At 54.2% G+C, this 23,532-nt stretch overlaps 1 protein-coding gene across 7 annotated transcripts in view; it reads left to right on the top strand.

Annotated features, from left to right (window-relative positions):
• ZNF516 (zinc finger protein 516) overlaps positions 1-17,404 on the top strand; it is a 125,292-nt gene extending 107,888 nt beyond the window's left edge. For all 7 annotated transcript variants that reach the window (XM_042962270.1, XM_042962271.1, XM_042962272.1 and 4 more), the window contains one exon: positions 13,102-17,404. In XM_042962270.1, coding sequence (XP_042818204.1) covers positions 13,102-13,118 — 17 coding nt within the window. In that variant the 3' untranslated portion in view covers positions 13,119-17,404. The remainder of the gene's footprint in view (positions 1-13,101) is intronic.
• Positions 17,405-23,532: the final 6,128 nt, after the last annotated feature.

The following is a 23,532-nucleotide window of genomic DNA, read 5'->3' as shown; positions in this document are numbered from 1 at the left end:
TTTTCAGCGCGTGCGATCTGTGCACACAGAAAAGGCTGCTGTCAGGAGATGCCCTAAGGCCTCTTCTCGGAAGTTAGGGAAGAGGATCGTCAGAGACCTTTCCCCTCTGCGCGTTTTGACGGAATGGTGCGCGCGCGTGCGCGCGTGCGTGCGTGCGTGTGTGGAAATGAACAGTCTGGAGGCCCCGCCAGGAGAGGAAGGATGTCATGTGACGATGGTCATTGTCACTTCCCGGAGGGACTCACACTAGCCCTTCAGGTGGGAAACACGCTGCGTGTTCGGGAATCGTTCCACGGCGTGGCCGTGGGGGCTGGACGCCTCTGTCCATGTCGTAGGAGTGCTTTTGATGGCGGAGTAGGAATAAAATAATAAATTGCCTGTGTTTTCACACTTCGTGGCCGGTCTGTATTATCTGATAATACAGATTTTAGAAAAAAACACGAAGACGAGAGAAAGATTATTCTAGGTAGAACAATATGGAGGTTGAGTCAGGTCTCTCTTATTGGGGCTTAAAACCATTACATACACCAAGGACACGCAGACGTGGTGACAGAAGTCTTGTGCTTCCTGTGCTTGACTCTCGGTAGAGTCTCTAGAATCTTTCCCGTCTCCTTTCCTCCTTACAGGTGGGCGGGTATGCTGGGGTCTCTGGAGCAGAGTCTGCCCGGGCCTCCAGAAGGTTCCTCTCTCCCTTTGGCTCGGGTCTACTTTCTCACACACTGTCCGTTTCTAGGTCAGACTGTCAGGGCTCTTTGCTCACCAGGCAGTCTTTAATTCCAAGGGAGTTTATAACCTTTGGATCAGCTCAGAATTTTGGAGTAGCTTGGGCATTATCATTGACCATAAAGGGAACGGGTCTGTTCCTAAAAAGTAAAAAGAAAACGATGCGGCCAAACGCACGGGAGAACAGCGTGTGTGTGTCCGTGAGTGCGTGTGTGTACTTAATTCAAGGAAATGAGGTCAGCTGAGCACAAGTGCTGTGTGTTTTTTTTTTTTTTTCCTGCTACTTTAGATAGAAAATCGGCAGCTAAAAGATTTACCTACAAAAAGGTACCGTAATGACTCAGTGCTTGAAGACACAGGTGCCGTGTTCATCGTCATCATTCGCTATCCTGTGTAGGCATCGTTAGAATCGCCTCGAACTTGCCATCCCGTTACACACGGGAGACTCCACACGACCGAAGTGATTGTCAGAGAAGGTTCTCGCGGGGCTCGACTGGGTGGTCGAGAAGGAGAAGGAGTGGGTGACAGAATTGCTTTAGACGTTGAGTTTTTTCTGGGCCGAACTCAGAGGGAGGAAAGCAGTTCTAACAAGGCGTGTGTAGTTGGCTGTTGGCAGAACTCGACGGTGGGGATGCTCCCACGCTGGCTGTGTGTTCTCAGAACTGCGTGTGTGGGGCGTCTGTCCTGCTCTTGGGTCCGGGATGTGCACAGCCATCAGGGACGGCGTCTGGGGACACACAGTGGCAGTAAGGCGACGGCCAGCACCCGAGGTCACTCTGGCTGTACTGTGCTTCCCACGTTGACAGCGGCTGGGGCGTCCTGTCGACCTCGGTCAGTGCTCTTTCCTTGGTGACCGTGGGGTGGATGTGGGCCAAAATGTGTCATCTTACTGTCACATTCCTGAATGAGGAAGTGGGGAATTGAGAACTCTGCGGGCAAGTTCTTAAATTGCTCGAAGACCCGTGTTGATGTCTTGCCGAGTGAGAGCTGTGACTTGATGTGCCTGCCAGCGCGTGCCTGTCTCTGACGATCATCCCCTCGCACGTCATCCGCGGCATCGAAGTGATCGTGTGCCCTGGTTCTCTGTTGAGGCACTCTGAATTCGGGCAGCAGCGAGAGTTTGCTTTCAGCTAATTTGATTGAGACCATCTGTCATCCTTTTCACTTGGCTTTTGCGCTCACATATCAGACTTCAGGTCCGCAAACGCCCGGCTGCATGGGCGTCCTTTGACATCATGTGCTGCTCCAGGAGGGACTTTCTCATTGCTGTTTCCGTTTTCTGTGTTGCCGCCGGGTTGAGCCTGGTGAGGAGAGTCGGGGAGAACCAGGGAGAGTAGGGGAGAGTCAGGGAGAACGGGGGAGAGTAGGGGAGAACCAAGGAGAGTAGGGGAGAATTGGGGAGAGTGGAGGAGAGTCAGGGAGAACCGGGGGGAGAGCCAGGGAGAGTAGGGGAGAGTCGGGGAGAACCGGGGAGAGTCGGGGAGAGTTGGGGAGAACTGAGGAGAGTAGGGGAGAACCAGGGAGAGTAAGGGAGAACCGGGGAGAGTAGGGGAGAGTCAGGGAGAATAGGGGAGAACCAGGTAGAGTTGGGAAGAACCGGGGAGAGTCAGGGAGAACCGGGGAGAGTAGGAGAGAACCAGGGAGAGTCGGGGAGAACAGGGGAGAGTTGGGGAGAACTGGGGAGAGTAGGGGAGAACCAGGGAGAGTCGGGGAGAGTCAGGGAGAGTAGGGGAGAACTGGGGAGAGTTGGGGAGAACCAAGGAGAGTAGGGGAGAACCGGGGAGAGTAGGGGAGAGTCAGGGAGAACTGGGGAGAGTCGGGGAGAACCGGGGAGAGTAGGGGAGAACCAGGGAGAGTAGGGGAGAGTCAGGGAGAACCAAGGAGAGTAGGGGAGAACCGGGGAGAGTAGGGGAGAGTCAGGGAGAACCGGGGAGAGTCGGGGAGAACTGGGGAGAGTAGGGGAGAGTCGGGGAGAATGGGGGAGAGTAGGGGAGAGTCGGGGAGAGTTGGGGAGAACGGGGGAGAGTAGAGGAGAACCGGGGAGAGTAGGGGAGAGTCGGGGAGAACCGGGGAGAACGGGGGAGAGTAGGGGAGAACTGGGGAGAGTTGGGGAGAGTCAGGGAGAACCAAGGAGAGTAGGGGAGAACCGGGGAGAGTAGGGGAGAGTCAGGGAGAACCGGGGAGAGTCGGGGAGAACTGGGGAGAGTAGGGGAGAGTCGGGGAGAATGGGGGAGAGTAGGGGAGAGTCGGGGAGAGTTGGGGAGAACGGGGGAGAGTAGGGGAGAACCAGGGAGAGTAAGGGAGAACCGGGGAGAGTAGGGGAGAGTCGGGGAGAACCGGGGAGAACGGGGGAGAGTAGAGGAGAACCGGGGAGAGTAGGGGAGAGTCGGGGAGAACGGGGGAGAGTAGGGGAGAACTGGGGAGAGTTGGGGAGAGTCGGGGAGAACCGGGGAGAGTTGGGAAGAACCGAGGAGAGTAGGGGAGAACCAGGGGAGAGTAAGCGAGAACCGGGGAGAGTAGGGGAGAGTCAGGGAGAATAGGGGAGAACCAGGTAGAGTTGGGGAGAACTGGGCAGAGTCAGGGAGAACCGGGGAGAGTAGGAGAGAACCGGGGAGAGTCGGGGAGAACCAGGTAAAGTCGGGGAGAACCTGAGAAGGTCCTTGGGAGCCACTTCTCCTACGTGAGCTCTTAGCCTTTCTTCGGAGGGACGTCCCGTGGCAGGAAAGGCTCAGTCAGACAAGTGAGGGTCGTCTGCACCCCGTTTCCCACGGAAGGGAATGTGGGGCTGGGGCCGTAAGTCATGCGATTCCCAGGTGTCCCGTCCGTCTCGGCCCTGGAGGGCGTGTGTGGGCACAGGTGAGGGGCCGGTGGGCCGTGTCAGTGGAGCAGCGGGGATAGGCGGCCAGGCCTGTGGCCTCCCTGTCCCCGAGGCGCCAACCCCACCAGCCTGCCCAGGCTGCCGAGCGGCCGTGGATGGCGGGAGGGCATCTGGTCGCTCGGAGGCCCCGCTGGGGAGCAGGTGTCTGGGGCCGTGACTCTCGCTTCCTGCCGGTCCCGCGTGTGGCCGGCTGGTGGCAGAGCCTGGGGGACGGTGGTGGTCGTCAGCCGGGCCTGTGGCGCCCCCTGTCACACCGTTAGACAGACTAATGATGCTTTCCTCTCGCCCCTGCCCTGCCGCCGCCCCACCCGACACCACCCACGGCCACCGCCGCCCAGGGGTGCTCCGGACGCAGGCCCGCCAGGGAGACTTCGCGTGCGTGGAGCGTGGGATGCGCTAACAGCAGCCCGGTCACCTCAGGGCCCCCACGCGGGCCCACACGGGTACCCCACCTGCCACCGGGCCTGGGCCGCCCATGGACCCCAGGGAGGCGCTGGGGAGCCGAGCCGCCTCGACCGTGGCCGCAGACACCGACACGAGAGGGGAGAGGTGACGCCTGGTCCCATTGGTCATGCGCCAGACTCTGCCGTCGGGCGCCCGGGGCGGTGCCCCCTTGGCATCCGAGTGTCTCATCGGAGACAAGCCTGTTTGCAGGTGTCCTGTTTCCATTAGAGAGCAGGGTCCTCGGAAGCAAACATGCTAATGAATTCTGCCGCCACCAGCACGCGATGTCACGGTGCCCCTGTCAGCGTGCCACACGGCTGGGAGTTTGTCCTCCCTGGTGCTGACCGGCCGCCGCGGTGGGGACCCAGGGCCCCTCCCCCGGTCAGCGGTGTGCGGCCCTGGGACCGTGTGTCCCCAGCTCGCCTGAGACCGCGTGTGCCCGGAGCAGTGTGTGGGGACACCGCCTGGCACAAGGGGGGGGTGGGGTCTTTATCAGAAGTGTGAAGGACGCATGCGCGAGCCATTGTGATGCCGAGTGACAGAGGCCAAATGGTGAGTGATGCGGGGGAGGGTCCGTTTGCACAGACCCTGGGAATTAGTCCTGGCAGTGGTGGCTTCCTTCGCCAGCGAGGTCGGGATCGCAGAGGGCAGCGGCCCCGGCAGCACTAGCCCGGTCTCTTCGAGTGAGTGTTGAAGGAAAATTGGTGTTTTCCGGCCACAGGCGAGGCGCTCGTGTCTCTCGTGTGAAAGCGCTTTATCATAACGGCCTCGTTGAACGCGGCGTCACGAAGAGGCGGGCACACACCTGCGCTAACGCCCCCTTGTCCCTTGTCCCACAGCGGTGTTTGCGCCTAACGGCCCCCGAAGTGCCGAAGCCCACGCCCCCTCCGCAGACGCCCCCACACAAGTAGGTCTTCCGATTAACCGGATGTCGGGTTTCACTGCGGTGCTGGGAAGAGGCGTGCTGGGTGCTCCTCGCCAGGGCATCCGGCGCTTTCTTACGTCCAGTGTAAATAGCGTTGCGTTGCTTTGCTTCAGAGCACAGCCCTTCCAGGACAGTCTGTGGGCGATTGACAGACGCCGACGGTCGTCGTGGCCGTGAATCGTGTGGACACAGCAGGTCCATGGCTCCTCTTGGTCTTGTTGGGGGTGAGGGAACTGGGGGAGACAGGTGGCGACTGGGCACACGAGAAACACAGACGTTTCTCCCCAGATGTTTTTGCATAAGTTTGTTGGGGGACACATTTTGCCCTGTCCTTTTTCCACAGCAGTAGTTTTATAACTCTCCATGAGCAGTGCTCTGCTGGGGGTGGTGCTCCTTGGCCGCGTCCTCTCCCTGAGGCGGTGCTCCTTCGGATTGCCCGTGAGCGGTGCTCTGCTGGGGGTGGTGCTCCTCCGCTGCGTCCTCTCCCTGAGGAGGTGCTCCTTCGGATCCCCCGTGAGCGGTGCTCTGCTGGGGGTGGTGCTCCTCCGCTGCGTCCTCTCCCTGAGGAGGTGCTCCTTCGGATCCCCCGTGAGCGGTGCTCTGCTGGGGGTGGTGCTCCTCGGCCGCATCCTCTCCCTGGTGCGGTGCTCCTTCGGATCCCCCGTGAGCGGTGCTCTGCTGGGGGTGGTGCTCCTCGGCCGCATCCTCTCCCTGGTGCGGTGCTCCTTCGGATCGCCCGTGAGCGGTGCTCTGCTGGGGGTGGTGCTCCTCGGCCGCGTCCTCTCCCTGGTGCGGTGCTCCTTCGGATCGCCCGTGAGCGGTGCTCTGCTGGGGGTGGTGCTCCTCGGCCGCGTCCTCTCCCTGGTGCGGTGCTCCTTCGGATCGCCCGTGAGCGGTGCTCTGCTGGGGGTGGTGCTCCTCGGCCGCGTCCTCTCCCTGGTGCGGTGCTCCTTCGGATCGCCCATGAGCGGTGCTCTGCTGGGGGTGGTGCTCCTCCGCTGCGTCCTCTCCCTGAGGAGGTGCTCCTTCGGATCCCCCGTGAGCGGTGCTCTGCTGGGGGTGGTGCTCCTCGGCCGCATCCTCTCCCTGGTGCGGTGCTCCTTCGGATCACCCGTGAGCGGTGCTCTGCTGGGGGTGGTGCTCCTCGGCCGCGTCCTCTCCCTGAGGAGGTGCTCCTTCGGATCGCCCGTGAGCGGTGCTCTGCTGGGGGTGGTGCTCCTCGGCCGCATCCTCTCCCTGGTGCGGTGCTCCTTCGGATCACCCGTGAGCGGTGCTCTGCTGGGGGTGGTGCTCCTCGGCCGCGTCCTCTCCCTGAGGAGGTGCTCCTTCGGATCGCCCGTGAGCGGTGCTCTGCTGGGGGTGGTGCTCCTCGGCCGCATCCTCTCCCTGGTGCGGTGCTCCTTCAGATCGCCCGTGAGCGGTGCTCTGCTGGGGGTGGTGCTCCTCGGCCGCGTCCTCTCCCTGAGGCGGTGCTCCTTCGGATCGCCCACGAGCGGTGCTCTGCTGGGAGACACCACGGGCTGTCCTAGAAGGTCCCACGTCCTCACACCCTCCCCGTGGATGCTTTGCGACCAGAGCAAGCGTCCACACCCTGTCGGGGGCGGATCAAGCTCGTGGGTCCTGTCCTGTCTGCGGGACGTATGGCTGTTGAGATCGGTGACGGGGACTGAGGTGCCAAGGGCATCTCAAGAGCCTTTCTGGTCCGTTTCTCTGGAGGGGAAGGTTAGCAAGGGAACAGCTTTACAGGGTCGCTGCTATAAGGACGGAGCTGACCTTAGCACGGACGCCACCTCCTCAGGGGTTTGCTTGTGTGTTTTCTGGCAATTTGAGAATTCCTAGCTGTTGCTCAGAGCCTTTTCTTGATGTCTTTGACAAAATGCCTTGTCACGTGTTACAGGTTTTTAGTAAGTGATTTCTGTCTCGATAAAACCTACAGTTCTAGCATGTACGGAACTTATCTCATGATGCTCTGACAGTTTATGAACTAGGTAACATCTCTCTGAATCCGGAATTAAAAGGTGTCCGTACACAGGTGACCTCAGCCCGAATTAGGTAGCACTCTCCTTTTTAACAAATAAACCCCCTTGTGACAAGAGCCACCGCGATGTGTTTGTGGGATGAATAACAACAAAGTCGCACCATCAGTGGAGAATTACATATCGAGATTGCACCTGGAGTCAGTCCAAAGTGTTCCTGTGCACGTAGGTGACCCGTTAAATCTACCGAAGACGCGGCTTTTTGACGAGAGTGTCTGGCAAGGGGTGGGAAGCGCCAGGCAGGTGTACGAATAACTCCGCGAGATTCTTCAGGAATGAATACACCTGAGTTTGTTTGCTGCGTGTTGATTCTACTCAGGCCTCTTAAAAATGCTTCTGTCACGGGGAGAAATAGATCAACAAAGCAAATCCCTAAGACTGGACTTGAAGTTACTTCTGTGCCACTTGGAGTTGCGCTGAGAACTCCTAGCAATTGTTCCTTCCTCATCCTTGATTGTGAGCGAGAAAAGATTTATTTCTGTTGTTTCTTTGTCTCCGTAAACTCAGGTTCTGCTGTTTTACACTTATTACCAACCGACCTGTTGACTTCGGGTCCACGGAGGTGCAGGGCTGTGGTCTTAGGACCTGAGCAAGGCCCTCGGTGGGTCAGCCGTCCTTCCCTCCAGCCTGGGGACGGCGCTCGCCCAGGCCGGTGACGCTGACGCCACAGTGATCTGCCTCTCCCACTGTGGCAGCTAGTTTGCGGTCATGGCCCCTGCTCGTCGGTTTTGTCCTCTGTTAGATTTAAAGGAGCTTTTGTTGACTAATCCCTGAATGTTCTGGTTCTCTAAGGAAATTCTCCTTCCTTAGCAGACTTTGGAATTTAAGAATTCCCAAGGAGATGTGTCTGCCAAGATAGTCGAAAACTACGTCGGTCCCAGAGGTTTAAGCCTTCGTATTTTTCTTATCCTGTAGCTTCCGTACTTTAAAAAAAAATCACAATTGCTGCGCTAGATTTAGGGTACGCTACAGGTCCTGAGGCTGTCTGGAACGGGAGTCCTTCAACTTAACCAGTCGTGTTCTTTTTCACGTTGGGCGTGCTTTGCTAACGTGAACTGATATATAAGTCCCGTTCTTCTGCTGGACACTTCAGAAACTGTGGATTATGGGTTTTGTTTTTGTTTGTTTGTTTTTTTAAAGCCTGCACTGTCTTGTGTTCCTGCAGGAGTTCTATGATGTGACACAGTTAACGGACTTTTATAGATGCTCATCATGGATGCAAGTTCTGTTTTCAAATAACCATTTACTCTTGGTTGACCGTGTTTCCTGAGCACCTACCACGTGCCAGGCTCTGTGACACAGAGACGACGCGAATACTGGGCAGACAAGGTGCTCCTCTGTTTCTTAAGGTGCAGGTGGTGGTTTAGACAAGAAAGCAAGGCAAGGGGGCCAGTCGGTGGGGGTCCTGGAACCCAGACTGGGGCATCTGGAAGGCCGTGCAGGGGCAGGGGCTGCCCGCAGGAGCCCCCCGGACGGTGAGGAGCATGTTCCGTGAGAGGGGCCTGGGAAGTCCAGCAGGACTGGAGGACGGAGGGCGTCCTCTGGGCCCTGGGGAGCCCCGAGCGAAGATGGCATTGTCGGTGCTGTGTCTCATGTTGCGACGGTCTGGACAGGCGGCTGAGCACCGCGGTGGGGGTGCAGGGGCTGATCGGTGAGAGACACGGGGCCCTGAGGTCGGGTGCGGCTGGGAGAGAGCAGAAGGGTGTTCTCGGGCACCACGGTGGGATGTGCACAAAGGGAAGGGACCCAGGCGACCCTGGTTTTGGCCGCAGCCACCGGTTCTCAGGAGCAGGCCTGCCCGAGCCCGCAGCTTGGCAGCGAGAAGCCCGACGCACCTGGTTCCAGGTCACGTCTGAGCCAAGGTTGGGGTGCCTCCTGGGGCTCCCGCCAGGGATGTCCAGCAGGAGAGCCGAGTATGTGGGTCTGACTGGGGAGGAGGAGATGTGTCTTTAACAGCTTCCAGCATGGACGTTCGGCGCAGATCAGCCAACTCACTTTTGGGCAACTAGACGCCGTAGACGGTGGAGATACCGGGTTACGGAGAGCGGGTCTCTCCGCCTGACTCCACGCAGGTCCCGGTAAGGTCAGGACAGCAGCACGTACTGTGCTTGGGTGGGAGTGACCACGCCGGGGTAGAGAGTCACTTGTTACTGTCCGTTACTCCAGAGACGACCCCGTCCCAGGTGACCGGAGGAGCCTCGGGGACGGGTGGGCGTGCTGCTCACGCACACGGACCTGGGGGATGCGCGCATTCACGCCCGTCGCCGATGAGCCTGCTCGCAGACCGTGCGAGGGAACCAACCTCGATGGCCGTTTTCTTCCCTTGGTGTCTCCCGGCTCTGTCGGAACCTTGGAAGGGCTCTTGTTCCGTCTCGTTTTGTTTCGCACACTGGTCGTTCCTTAGACGGAGGATGTGTCGTTTGAGAAGAGCCTTGCCACGCAGACGTAGGGGTCTGGTTTGCGGCTCTGGGCTGGGAGGACCTCGTTTTACATCTGCCACCATATGCCGGCCGCCCTTGCTTTGCCTGTTAACGTCTGGGTTTTCTGTGTTAGAAGATTGTGACAAGTCCTAACGTACTGTGCATCCGAGTGAACCGCTTAACAGGCAAGAGGTCCATATGCCAAAATGGGTCTGGTGCAGTTAGGTCAGAGTGAACAGAGACTCTGGGGAGAAGGGAAATCGTTTTCTTTTGCTGTGTGTTTGACAGCAGTCTGTTTCCCGCACGCACGCTGGTTAACGGGCCTTCATTGCTCCCGTAGGCCACGTGGCAAGGATTCCCGGATCCTTAGAGGCTAAAGATGTGGATTAAACGGAAGAGTTTCCAGGAGGAAGCTCGTGGTCACGGGATCTGTTCTGCAGGATCTTCCTTTGGCATCTGCTGTAGCAGGAGCCTGGGTTCTGGAGGTGCAGGGATCTTCATGACCGGAACATGGCCGTGGCGGTGGGGTGGTTCTCCCCCTCCCTCAGGAATAAAGGCCCCGTGTCCCTTCTGGTTGTCATGTGATTTAAACTGCAGGCATCAGGGAGCTAGTATTCCAAGCAGAATTGTGCACAAGAGGAGAGCTGCGTGCCTACTGTCTCCTTCAGGATGCTTTGTCAGAGCTTTCCATGACTCAGTAAATGTTTAATTTCTAGTAATCACCGATATTCATCAGTAGGAAAAGCATGCTTTGAAATAATAGGCTGAAATATGGGTATCGTCCCATGGATGGGAGGGGGACAAAAAAAAAAGAACCTAGGAGGCTTTTTGTGTGTGTTGGGAAGAAATTTTTTTTTCCATTATGTTTTTAAACATCAGAAATTAAAATAATATTTAGAACCAAGAAAAATGAACCCTCTCTCCCTGCACTCACCTGGCTTTTGGATTTAAAGGACCAGACTGACTTTTGCTGAAATACGAAATCTGGTGTTTCAGTTTGTTTAGGTTTCTTGCCAGAGTTTAAAGACTATGATTAATAGTTTATTTCTTATTATTCTAAATGTTATTTTAAAATAGTTAAGCTGGAGAAATAATTCCATTAATCAAAATACCAGGAAATGAGAAAATAAATGGCAACCTAATTTATCTCATTTTTGGCCACGGATGTTACGACGCAGACGATGGAGAAATCACGTCACGGGCTTGTTTGAGTCCGTGTAGAATCTCTTGTCGTCCGACTTCGAGGTTCTCAGCACCACGATCTGAATTCTGAATTCTGAATTCTGAATTTCAGAATTCAGCGCATCTAAGTGATTTTGTTATTCACAACACCCAAGCAGACATCTTAAAACACGTTACCCATTTTTCTGTAAGTGGAGCCTACTGTGAAAAGTTGTGACTATAGTGAGTGATTTGTCTAAAATTACGCACCGTAGCGTGAGCTCCTGCCTGCGGGGGTTTGTTGGGTGGAGGTCCTGGTCAGTGAGGTGCTGTGTGTGATGTTGTCATGCATTGGGCGCTATACCACGTGTCTGATGCAAGTCTTGTCCCCATCTGTCCGAAGGGTGAGAGATTCATGTGTGTGGGGGGGTTGGGGACGGGCTTTTTTTGTGTTTATGCCATTAACCCCCACACACGAGGGCATGTGCTGCGTTCCCTTAGCTTATAAAGACAAAAGGGAAAACCGTATGGCTTATCAAGTTCCAGAAATCAGTATCCACCCCTAGAACATCAAGATGCCCTAAAGAAGGATACTTCAGCGTTACTGAAAAGCCCACAATTTACACGGTGGCCAAAAAAAAAAAAAAAGCCAAATTTTCTATAAACCTGCTTCTCCTTTTCTGAGTACTCTGTCTTGTAGGAGGAAGAAAGCAACCTGTGTGTGCTCGAAAAATACTGTGTGTGCGCTGAATTTAAGTGTTTCTGGGACTCCTTGCTTCTGTAGCTACGTTTCCCCTTAGCCTGATTTCTCGGATGAATTTCATTCATTTCCTAAAAAGCCTGAAGGACAGCTGTATGGCATAGTAAAATGTTAGTTTCAAAGAATCAACAAGTAAAAATGACTCCCCCAAAAAATGAGATGCTATTGGAACATATCCCTTCAATTACAAAGCAAAAGTAGACATCTGTGTGTCTAGATTTATGGACTAAATTTCACAACCTAGTTATTAGGGTTATCCAGATTTTGCAATTTTTTTTAAAATACACATTTTTAAAACTTTCTGAGCTCTGGAATTTAAACCTTCAGCCCTTGATGTAGGGAGGCCCATCTTCCTGCTAACTCTCTAGTGGTGTTTTGTATCTGCCCAGGGCAAGTGTGTGTTTTCTGGCCCCAAGGAGAAGTCCAGGTGGCCCCTCGGGGGTGCGGCCTCTGTTGTGTGTACAAGGTCCAGATGGCTTGGAATCGCCAGCAAGTTTGTTTGCTACATACAGTTACTCCGTAGAGACTTCCAAGGCCAACCCCCTAATGGCAGACAACCGCTCCCGTTTTGCTCTGGGCAAACCCAAAGGCCGTTTTCCTTCCTTGAATGTATCTAGAATCAGTTCTGAAAGAACCCTGTTGATGACTCTGTCCGCGGGGTGATGTCGCTGGGCAAAAATGGGAAACCTCTTTCTCAGTTTACTGCAGGAAATTCACCATCTACCGGAGGGAGTTCAGTTACGGTTTCCTGCATTTCAGATCAGCTTCTGTCCGTACCCCTGTGCCCACCCCAACCGCCCACCCCCACGTTTCGTCGCGTGTCTTTCTGACGGCCTTCAGACTCGACTGGAAGATGTCACGAAATGTAGGGCTAGTTTTAAATGGGAGTTTTCTGCCGATATTCGCGGAAGAGAAGCACTTAATTTGCTGTGTCCGCCAGCCCCTCCCCCCCAACTTGTTTCTAGGGCTCCTGTAGGCGTCACTGGAAACCGGTTAGAATCTCGCTCTAGTTGGTGCGTGCATGTTAATTTCCAGCGGCAGGTTTCACTTCATCACGACTTTAGCTGAAGGTTAATGCAGTTAAGTAAGATTAATCTTACTGTTGCTCTTGTCCTCAGATCCTAAACGCCATTGTTCAAATAGCGACGCCTCGCGTGTCATTTGAGAGCCTTCTCTAAAAGCTACGGGCTCACATTCATTCCCATTTCTAGCCTGCAGTTCACTTGACTTGAGAATGCCCCTTCTGTTTTTCCAACGTGGTAATTATTTATGGAAATTCGGTTCTGACAGACCTACGTGAGAGCTGTGCTGTTCTCTTTGTGTTTGTGTGGCCCGATTCAGCCTCGTTGTGGAACTGTCATTCCCCCGCTCCGTACTGCGAAATCCTGCTTTTTTTGGAATCCTCGCCCAATTCCATCTGGCCACCTTGCACCTTTCCTTCAGAGCTGGTTCAGACGCTGTTATTGGCCTTCCTTACATGCGAAGCAGAGAAGCCTAATGATCCTCTCTGAGCCGCTGGAAACGATGGTCCAAAGCGGCCTCTGTCAGGCGGGAGGGCACAGTTAGAAACAGATCCCGCTCGAGTAAAGTGAGTTACCGCCGACGTCGGGGGGTCTCCGGCGGCCGGACGGGGTTGCCGCGTGCAGGTCATCGTTGGCGTTCTTGGGTGTTGGTGAGAAAATTAGCAGGAAGAGTGCACTTCGACCCCAAAAGGCAGAAATGAGCTTTTCTGTTGTCTGCTTTTTCTCCTCCAGGGGAGAGACCGTTCTAACCCAGATACCGTCCAGACAGTGCCTCTCGGAAAGGGAACCTAAGGACGCGTTTCCAGTGGACCCCGGTGCCCCGTGACCGCCGTGAGCAGTCCCCTGGTGGATGACCGACAGCGACCCCGACCGCCCCGCCGAGGACAGCCACAGGACTCCCGACCCGACGCCGCACAGCCCGCAGCGGCCGCGCGGCCCTGGAGGCTGACGGGAGGCGCCTGTCCTTGAGCGACCTTGAAGGATAAACGAGGATGGGCCTCCCCGCAGGGACGGACGCGTGCCTGCTCTCTGTGCACACGAGTGCTGTCCGCCCCAGGCCCGTATTTTCCTAGACCAGACGGTGGTGGCGGCGGGCACGCTGGGGCACGGGCGTCCGCGTCGGAGACACTGGAGGGGGACTCGTGTGCGCGTGGCAGAGACCGAAGAGGCCGAGCGCCGCGTCGAGGCGGCCGGCGCTCGGGGGGGACTGGCGGGTGACGCGCGGACGCGCGGTGGCCGAGCGGAGGCTGGCGGAGCGGTGGCGCCGCGGCCCGGCCTTGTCGCGGCGGGTGTTTCAAGTAGTCCGCGGAGGACAGGAAGGAGGCGGGGCCGTGACGAGGGCCTGACTGTCCGGTGGCCTTGGGGGGCCCGTGCGCGTTACCCCCTTGGCTCTTTCCGTCCCTCCCATCCCCTGTGCTCGGCCAGCCCGCGGAGGAAACACATCTGTGGGAGGACGTTCGTTCTGCTTCGGCAAAGAGCTAGTTAAACACTAAGAAAAGCAGGCTTCTTTGTTTATTCTCAGGACCTTTCTGTAACAGGGCTACACTCTGTAAACTGCTCACGAAGGAACTGCCTGTCTTCACGAATTCTCCAGCCACTGAACCCCCCCCCCTCCCCCCGGTCTACACCCGTTTTAGTGATGGCAGGAGAATCCCTGAGCAGCTTTGGGGGCCCTGGTGCTCTGGAACCTTCTTTTCCCCCTCCCTCCCCTTCCCATCTGTCCCTACACCAGCCCAGCAAGTCGGTGTCTTTTCTTCTTGGGCCCGGGGCCCTCCTCAGGATGAGTTCCTTCATTCCCAGAACGTGGAGGTCCCCAGGCCCGTGGGTGGGGGCGGCTTTATATACCTCTTCCTCAGTCCCGCAAATGCAAGTTTTTGTGGTGGGGGGTTAAGGCCCGTAACAAAGGATCTTAAACCGGGCATTGTATGCAGTTAAAATTGTATTCCACAGATATAAATATTTTCTTTTCCTGCTACCGTGACACTGTGTGTGATGGTAATATTTCTGAGAGTTTCAGATTTTTGCACATATGATTTTATGCATTATCAAAAGTTACTGCTGCCTTGAATGAAAATGTTCTGTGAAATTTTTTGCAAAAGCTTTACTAGGTTTTTTTTAATTGTGAAATTTTGTAAAGGCAGGAAATGGATTAAAAACAAGCATGCTAAATATATTTTTCAAAAAAGCAATAATTTTACATGTACAGAAATTATCCTAACCTTTAATACTGGTGAGAGCGACAGTTTACTTAATACAGTAATGGATTCGTGCAGTTTTTTGTAGGAAACGGGCTTCTGATACAAAGATTTGTTGAAACGCGTGCGCGCGCACATACACAAACCCTGACGTGTGGTTTTCCTGTTCTGATGATTTGTTGAATTATTATTATATTATTATTATTGTTGATGTTGTTATTAGTTAATGTTTGGTTCTGGATTCTACTTGTTACTGAGTTTAAATTACTTGACGGTTCAGGTGACTTTGTGACACTTGCAGGTCATGGAACGTAACTGGCTAGCTCACATACACACGTGTGTGCACACGCACGCGTGTATTCACGTGTATGTGTATACAGGTGCACGTGTGTGTGTGTGTGTCTGTGTGTGTGTGTGTAACTTTCTTACTTATTTGTTCCCGATGATTCTTGCACCAGAATGATCTGTCGTGTTGGTGGAATTGGGAATGTCCACGCAGATACCGTGACGCAGCTGGAACAGACCGTGCTGTAAAGTCGTGTTGAGCAAAGTTGCAGCGACACATTCCTCTGTTCGCCTTAGAAGGCAAAACGCCTTTTTGTCGACTTACGTTTGATCACTTTGATAGCCTGGGTCCCCAAAGCGATCAGTTCTGCATTTCGTTTTCTTGGCCGAACGTGAGCAGTGACGCTTCAGGAATGCACAGGGGCTAGTGACTCAGTCCTGTCTGTCTCTCTGTGTCCTAGTTATTAAAAGCAACTCTGTTCCCAAAGTGACACGGAAGGCAGTGTCGTGTCCGTTCTTACTGTCCCAGACGCGGCACGCCGGGGCCCAGCTGGCATTCGGAGCTGGAGGGACGGACCCTCCCGGGAGCCGGCTTCCCGGGGGCGCCCGGTGGAGAGAGGGGCGCGGGCCTGGGGCCCCGTTGAAGAGCGTGCAGCCAAGTCAGCTGACGGAACTGTGCGCTGCGTAGAGTGCAGACGTAGGTTTCACGTGACTACACAGACGTCTAGGACCCTCCGAGGAAGCCGCCCTCCCAGGCAGGCGCACCGTTCTCGGGCCTGACTGTGGTTTCTTTCTTCCACTGGTCATCAGTATTGTGTTGGTTTGTTAATGCGTTTATGTCAGTGTGGCCATAGTATTTAATATGATTTGTGTTCTCTTATTTATTTAGCCAATATGTTTTGATTCGCTGTTTTTCGAATGATAATTTCCGCATGATCTCTCCTGTAGGTCACCTTCTGACTGTTACAGACTTCTACTACCTCTGCCGATCTGCTGTTTCCTTGTTTCTCAACAGGATTTTTACAGTGTTGGCGTCTAATGTAACTTAGACAATAAAGGGTTTGGTTGTCTACACTGCAGCTTCTCGGTGTATCTCCCCGCCCCCGCCTGCGCTCTCGCTGCTCCCGGCGCGGCTCTGTCCGTCTGGCTCTCCTCCTCGCCCTCTCCTGCTCCCCGCTCACGTCTCTTCCCCGTTGTTGAACTCAAATAACACATAAATAATAATGAGCTTATAGGAATCTTTCAGGTTATTCACTCATATTCCTTAATTTGAAGAATGAACACATAAATTCTCTGAAAAGTCGGCGGGCAAGCCTCTTCTCTGGAAGACGGTCCCCTCTTGTGCCATTTCCCTGCCCGGTTTCCGAAGGTCTCTTGGCATCTCAGACGGATACGTCGCACCTTGGTCTAAACACAGTACAAATGTTCAAGGCAAGTGGATTTTGCCTTTTCAGTTTCGAAAAGTATTAAGTGCTCTGAGAGGTCCCTCCGATATTGACTCATTTAGTTTTTAAACCAAGAAAGACGCTGGTTTCCTGCAAAGAAGGTACTCTAGGAAGTCACTCTCGCTGATGATTAAACGTGGCCGCTGGGTCAGGTAAAGCGATGTCAGTTTTGACCAGCGTGTCAAGAGCCATCTTCAGACTTGGCCACTCTGTCACGGGTTGTGTAACGTTCTAGAAACATCTATGTAAGGGGGCACACACACACACACACACACACACACACACACACACACACAGAGATATAGTGACTTAGCACTCCGTTAGGATGGCTGTAGTGTGGAATGCGGAAGTAACAGGTGTCTCTCTGGTGTTTCCCAGGGAGCTGGCTCAGGGAACTGTTTGTTCTTCCCACAGAGAGAGAGAGAGAGAGAGAGAGAGAAAGAGAGAGAGAAAGAGGGAGTAGCTCACAGGGTAAATATTGCACTTTCTGTGGAAAGTGACAGCGCTTGTCCATCTGTGCCCGAGGATACTACACCCCCTGGATTCTCATGGCCACGTTCTCCTCACCAGTAATCCTGCTTCAACGCAAAACAAGCCATCACCCGCCAAGCCCTGAGAGGCTTCCGTAATGTACAGAAAGGAGGGACTGTATCTGCCTAACTTTTCCTTCCCACTTTCCAGACGAAGGAGCGTGTGCTGTTTTATTGCTTTTCACTTTGGTGAGTTCTCATTGCGGAACGTTTTGTTCACTGAGAAAAAAAAAAAATCACAGGCCAGGACGTGGAGAGGTGGTTTAAGTGCCCTCCAGAGCCCCCCGTGGGCCTGCGTGACGGGACTGAGGGAGGCTGTTCATTCTTCATCAACTTTGCTAATTATGCTTTGAGGCAGTAAAATGCAAAAGACCATAGAATTTGTATTTCTTTTTTTAAATACAATTTATAACATTATATTTTGTACTCTTTATATTAGAATTTGTAACTAGATTGATGTATTTAACTCTATTTCTGAAAAAAATAATTCAATGTTTCAGTTATGTGATAAAAATATTTAGATAAAACATATTCATTCTATTGGAATTTGAAATCAATAAAAAGATCTTGGAGTTCTTGAGAGATTTGTAAGACCTTTTTCCCATATTTCAGGAGGTGGCTTAAATCCTTTGACTGTCTTGATCTGTGGTTTTCTATTTTTTTGGAAGAACACACACCAAAGCGTTAGTGCTCTTTATTTCTATAAGCAGGGGAGTTTTAGCACGATTCATAAGATAATTCATCTAAAAATGTGTCAAGGCGGCCAGAGTATTTTTTTTTTAATCTTTTGTAGGCTGTAGGACATACACACTGCTTGTTTGTTTTTGAAGGAGACGATGCATTTCTCCTTTCTCCCCTGGCTCACCTCTTCTTTCCCGCACCAAATACACTCACCACGCCTACTCTTAGAGCTGCGCAGGGCAGGACGTCCAGGATGAACACATAAGGAACCCCTGAGTCTGATGAGATCGTTGTATCCAGAACTTGGGGCTTCAGAGGCACTAACAACTTTAAAAAGATAAAATGTTTGCTTTAAAGGTAGAAGGTAGAGCTGTGTGTCAACTCGAGGAAAAGGGAAGGGGCGTGGTGAGAAGACGGGAGAGCCGGACGGTGCGCGAGCCCCAGGCCTGCACCTGCGTCTGTCGGGTGGGGTGGCTGATGGCGCGCTCCGTGCCTGGCCCTCCGTGCCCTGGGGTGGGAGCACCCGGTTGAGGGGTTCCCCGAAAGGCCTTTACATTCTGTAGACCGCACAGCCAGCCCTCGTCGTCGGGGCGTTGCAGCTCAAGCTCCCGAGAACCGCTGTCCTCCTGGGGGGCTGCTTTATGAGAAGGGTCTTTAGAAGGCAGCTGACACTTAACCGAAAACTGATAGCACTGTGCTGTGACAAAGCAGATATCCCCCGCCCTGGGCTCTATCACACCCCCCCCCCCATGGGGGATTCCTTCCAGATGACACGGCCACGCGAGTTCACAGGTTCAAACCCAACACTGTCCCCAGGCCTGGGGTTTCTGCAGGGAGCCACGCCCCTCCCTCAGGCTCCCGCTGTCTGCCCCCTGGTCACCAAGTAGCACGTGGCATCCTGCCACGTGCCGGGGGGCTCCTCGGCCAGTGGGAGGTGGGCGGAGGATGGCCACCGAGTACTTGCTGTGCTGCTGTTTGCCACGTACTGTGCTGGACGCGGGGACTGGACTTGGCCATCACACACACACACACACACACACACACACACACACGCCCCGCCATTTACGGCAGTACCTCCCTAACCCCTGCCATCTTGCATTTCTAATCTGTGCTGTTCATGTTCTCGATCTTCCCTTTCTAAAAGGTGAGTTAATTCAAGAGATTAGCGACATTATTGATAGAAAACATGAAATGCCCTGGTCTTGGCCTGTGTGACAGGTTCTTGCAATCTCATTTCCCCTGTGCTTGGCGGGGGGGGGGGGGGGGGGCACAGGGCCGTAGCAGGGCTGCGAGGCTGGGGCAGGGCTGCAGGAGCCCGGCCGCCTACGACAGTGGTGCCACACGCCCCTCCGGGTGCCTTGATGGCAAGAGGAAAGAGCCAACGAAGATGATAATGAGAATGCTTTTTTTCCCTTTTTCCAACTAAAGAAGATCCCATGGAGAGGCTCCCATTCCCAGCCCCCTCCTAACGGGATATCGGGTCTCTAGGGCATCAGCCCCAAACGTGGTGGCCAACAGTTCCAGCTTGCAAAGGGCAAGAGGCATCTCGCCTTTTTCTGATCCCAGATTTGTCAGGGGAGGAGCAGTGTTCAGGGCGCAGGAAACCTCATCCCCACCCGACCCGGCACTTCCCCAGGTCTCCTCCGTCCTCTTCCGGTTCTGGGAATTCCTACAGGGAGCCACACTCCTCTCTCCAGCAAGGCGGCTCCCGCTGTCTGCCTCCTGGTCACCAAGTAGCACGTGGCGTCCTGCCAGGGGGCTCGTTGGCCATTGGGAGGTGGGCGGAAGATGGCCATCGAATATTTGCTGTGCTGCGCGGTGGCAGAGACAAACCAGAAAGCGTCCAGGACGGGGTAACAGGCATTGAAAGGGGAGGTGTCTTTTAAAGAAGAAAAACTTCATACAGCACAGGTGAGTGGTTTCAGATACTGGAGGCCTACCAGGAGATATAGCCAGTCGACACTTGGGCATATTTTGCATTGCAGAGCGATGCCGAGGCAGTGGGAGGGACAGAATCACCTGAGGGTCAGGCCGTTCAACAGTAAGGCCGGCTGCCCTTGAAACTGACAAGCTTCCTGACCCTGGAGAGGTCAAACAGAAGCTTGATGTTCATTTCCGAGCAAATCAATATCAGGGTTCTTGCACGGAGATGTAAATTGCAACCACATGAACATGCAAGTCTCATCAGAAGATTCGGCTTCTTTAAAATTGTGGAACTCGCACCGGAAGTTCCTGACATGATGAATTCATCCAACAAATTCTGGGCGTCTGCCATGGCTGAGTGCAGCCCTAGGTGTTGGGAGAGGAAGATGGGCAGGATGGACCCCGCCGTGGGGAGAAGGCAGAGACCCGCGGAGGCCACGTCACGGGTACAGGCTCTAGGGATCAGGTGGGGGAGGCATGAGCCCACGCGGGGAGAGAGGACGACGATGTAGCCACGTGCTTCCGTGTCGCCAGGACCCAGTGGCACCAGCCTGAAACTTCGGACACGGTTTTAAAAAATGAGGGAGGTGGTTAGCATGGAAATTTGCATCTGATCTCAAACCTTAGTGGACTTGGGTAATCTACAAGATTTCCATGGGGGAGAGGAAAGTGAGGCGTGAATTTCAGTGAAGAGAGAAAGTGCATCCTGGGAAATACCCATAGTACACTTAGAGCATTTGAACGGTCGGATTTGAAAGAGGAAAGGGATCGAGGTCATCGTCGAGGATCCCTTGAGGACGTTACCTCAAAAGCAGGGCGTCAGGCAAAGAGGTCAGCAGTGTGTTTCCGCGGGCAAGATACCGGGACAAAACCCAGCACCCGCCAAGCCGACGCGCTTCAGAGGCTGTGTACGTCTGCTCCCGAGTCCCTGCGTGTATCTGTGCCTTCTCTCAAGTTCAGAGACCCAGAGAAGCTGGCAGTGGACCAGGCAGCGGTTGACTGAGGGGAGGCTTCGGCACGAGACAGAGCAGGGTCGAGAAAGACGGGGTCAGTTTTCTGCAGTGAATCCTGTCCGTCTAGATCTGGGTGAGGCACCGTTCAGTCCCGACAGGCAAATTCAGAGCCGAATCCCAAAGAGCTGACGTCTACAACGACGGCCGCTGTGCTGGGAGCCGTCATGCCTCACGTCAAGCCTCACAGCACGCCTCAAAGCCGGCAGCATTAACTCCAGTTTGCAGGTGAGGACGTAGAAATTCCGAGCAGGGCACCTTACTCAAGGTGGCACAGCCGGTGACTTGGGGACATGCCACTGGGGGCCAGGACTACTGGGCGTGCACACCCTCTACTGTGTTCTTCTGCGTCGGTGTAGTGCGTGCAGGTGAGTAACCACGATAGTCTCTATGCGACGCGTTACCACTTCCCGAAGCACCGAGACCTCCGTTACCCCGCGGACCGCGGCAGGCGTCCCGCAAGGTAAGGGGTCAACGCTGACAATATCCCCGTGTTTCAAGAGCTGGGCCCACGACCATCCCTGGTTCAGAGCCAGACGTTTCAGATTTCCGAGCCCTTGTTTCAGAAGGACCCAAGTTTCCCCTGGTTGACCTCAGGTAAGTTAGGACTCGACCCAGGGGTGTGAACACAGATTGGGATTTCTGGGAACCTGGCTGGGAGTTCCAGGTGTGTCCTAACTGAACACGGACATCCATTAGCCAATTTCTCCCAGATTCGGCCTTCCCTTCATGCTCGACACATCCTGTCCCCAAAAAACAGCACCTGTGATCCTCTGTCCCCTCTCCATCCAGTGTGTGCTGTCCTGTCTTGGAAGGTCAGGCTTCCAAAAACAGTGGTTCACGGTCACTTCACTCCCAAATCTAGCTTTGAAGCCCATCCCCTACGTACCGCATTAAATTGTCTCACGTTACGGTTACGAAGGACCTTTTAGTTGAATATCCTGGTTTCTTTCCCTTTTGCTCTACGTGTTATTCAAACTGTCCTCTGGCAAATGCACGCACCCCCGTTCATTCTTCGTACAACATTTACAACTTTCTACCTTTCACTTCGTTGTTACGGTTGGATTTTTGTTTTTGTTTTTGTTTGGAATATTTGAAGTAATTCCCGGAAGTCGTGACACTGCAACTGTAAATACTTCATCTCTTGAGTGCTAACAGTTCTTAAAAACCCAGTAACGGGAATGATGCGTTCTTCACACTCCAGGATGCTTTCCATGGAATTTCTTCTCCAGCCTCCCTTCCCGCTTGGTTTCCCGCATCCGCTCCCTTGGTCTCGCCGTCCAGTTTCATGTTTCCCTGCGTGTCTCTTAGCCTGGACCCACCGAGCGTCCCCCCGCGGTGACTGTGGGCGCCACGCCCCGGGGAGCCTCAACCACACTGGGTCCAGCCCTGAGCTCTCGACGGGACTGTCGGGATTGTGTGCGGGCTCTCGGGTGCTGCCTGTCTCTTCGGCTTTTCCTCCCGCAAAGCCGTCTCCATGAGTGGCGTGGCCAACGGCTCGCGGGTCCCCTGTGCTAAAAATACGTGGGTTGTCCTGACTTCTGTTTCTGTCACACAGCTGTCCATTCTGCAGACCGGAATCTGGCCTCTCCCCTGCACTCACTGCTCCGGCCCTGGTCTCTCTCTTCTCTGAGCCCCGGGAACAACCACCTCGGTCTTTCTGCCAATTCACTCTCCCTCTGTGGCCATACAGGAATGTTCTGGAATGCGTGTTAGATCTTTCTATTCTCCTGAGTGAATTCATCATTTTCTGTTACTGCTAGAAAAATGCTGATTTTCTTCCTGTGCCTTGCAAATCATCACCCAACAACCAACAGTTTGCATTTCTTTCCTTTTTTTTTTTTTTTTTTTAAGATTATTTGTTTGGGTGGGTAACAGGGGCAGAGAGAGAGAGAGAGAGAGAGAGAGAGAGAGAGACAGAGAGAGAATCCCAAGCAGACTCTACACTGTCAGCGTAGAGCCTGATGCGGGGCCAGAACTCACAAACTGTGAGCTCACCACCGGAGCTGAAATCAAGAGTTGGAGGCTTAACCCACTGAGCCACGCGGGCACCCCCTGGCTTGTGTTTCTCGAAGGTGCCTTGCTCTGCTTACACCCTTTGCCTTCTTTCCTCCAAGACTCAGGTCGATGAGACCCCCGCCCCCCAAGGAAGCCTCTGCTGGGCCCACCCTCTCTTCCCGTACCTCCTGTCCCACCCCGGGGTGGGCACATGCCTCTCCTCTGGGCTCCCGCCGCACACTGGGGTCCCCTCGCTCCATTTATCACAACGTCTGAAAACAAGTAGACCGTCTGCCTCTCCCACTGAGCCCTGAGTTGCTCGAAGGCAGAGAGGTTGGGCTGCTTTAAACCGCGTGCCTCAGTTTCCACAGCCATACAAGGATGGCCCCCTCAATCCTATCTCCCTCCCGTGTTATTGTGGTAGATGGCTTTATGGGCTGTATTCTGTAACTTCTAACACGATACATAAATATGAGTTAGAATTACTTTCAAGAAATTTACTTGGGTTAACAATTTTTTTTTTTTCCCAGTTCCATAAAATCGACCTCAGATAACACGGTCTCTGTGCGCCCGCTTTCCAAAACCCTGGCATCGCATTTATGAATCAGGAAATTCCCGTTCCTTCTTTGACACACTAAAAGTGTGTCATTTCCCCTTTTCCAGGAAGTTTTTCGACCAGCCCCAGACAGTTGGATTCCTTACATCCACCAACGTGCCGACTTCGGGTGGATTGACAAAAGCAGGCCGATCGCACACGCTTAACGAAATGTAATGTGTTTTCTTAGGAGTGCTGCTTAACAACAATTAAAGAAGAACGGATTGTGCGGTCTGCAGACGGGAATCACTTAACGGAAACCCAGTGAGGCTCAGATGCTTAGGTCTGCATTTTAGGGCCACCAGCCCGCCTTTGGGTTTCCCTGCTGGGATGCCTTCCGTCAGCAGCTCCTAACGGGGCCGTTCCGGGGGGCTCTCCGCTCAGCGCTGTGGAGCGTCAGGGTGGGTGCTATCTGGATTCGCTTCCGTTGGGCGGCGGGCAGCGGCGAGAGCAGCGGATGCGGGGCAAGGCGGGCAGCGAGAGCGGCGCAGGCTGCCTGGG

The sequence above is a fragment of the Panthera tigris genome, chromosome D3 (assembly GCF_018350195.1).
Source record: "Panthera tigris isolate Pti1 chromosome D3, P.tigris_Pti1_mat1.1, whole genome shotgun sequence".
NCBI classification, from domain to species: domain Eukaryota; kingdom Metazoa; phylum Chordata; class Mammalia; order Carnivora; family Felidae; genus Panthera; species Panthera tigris.
Note: the sequence above shows the minus strand (reverse complement) of the source record. Positions and strands in the feature narration are given on the sequence as shown.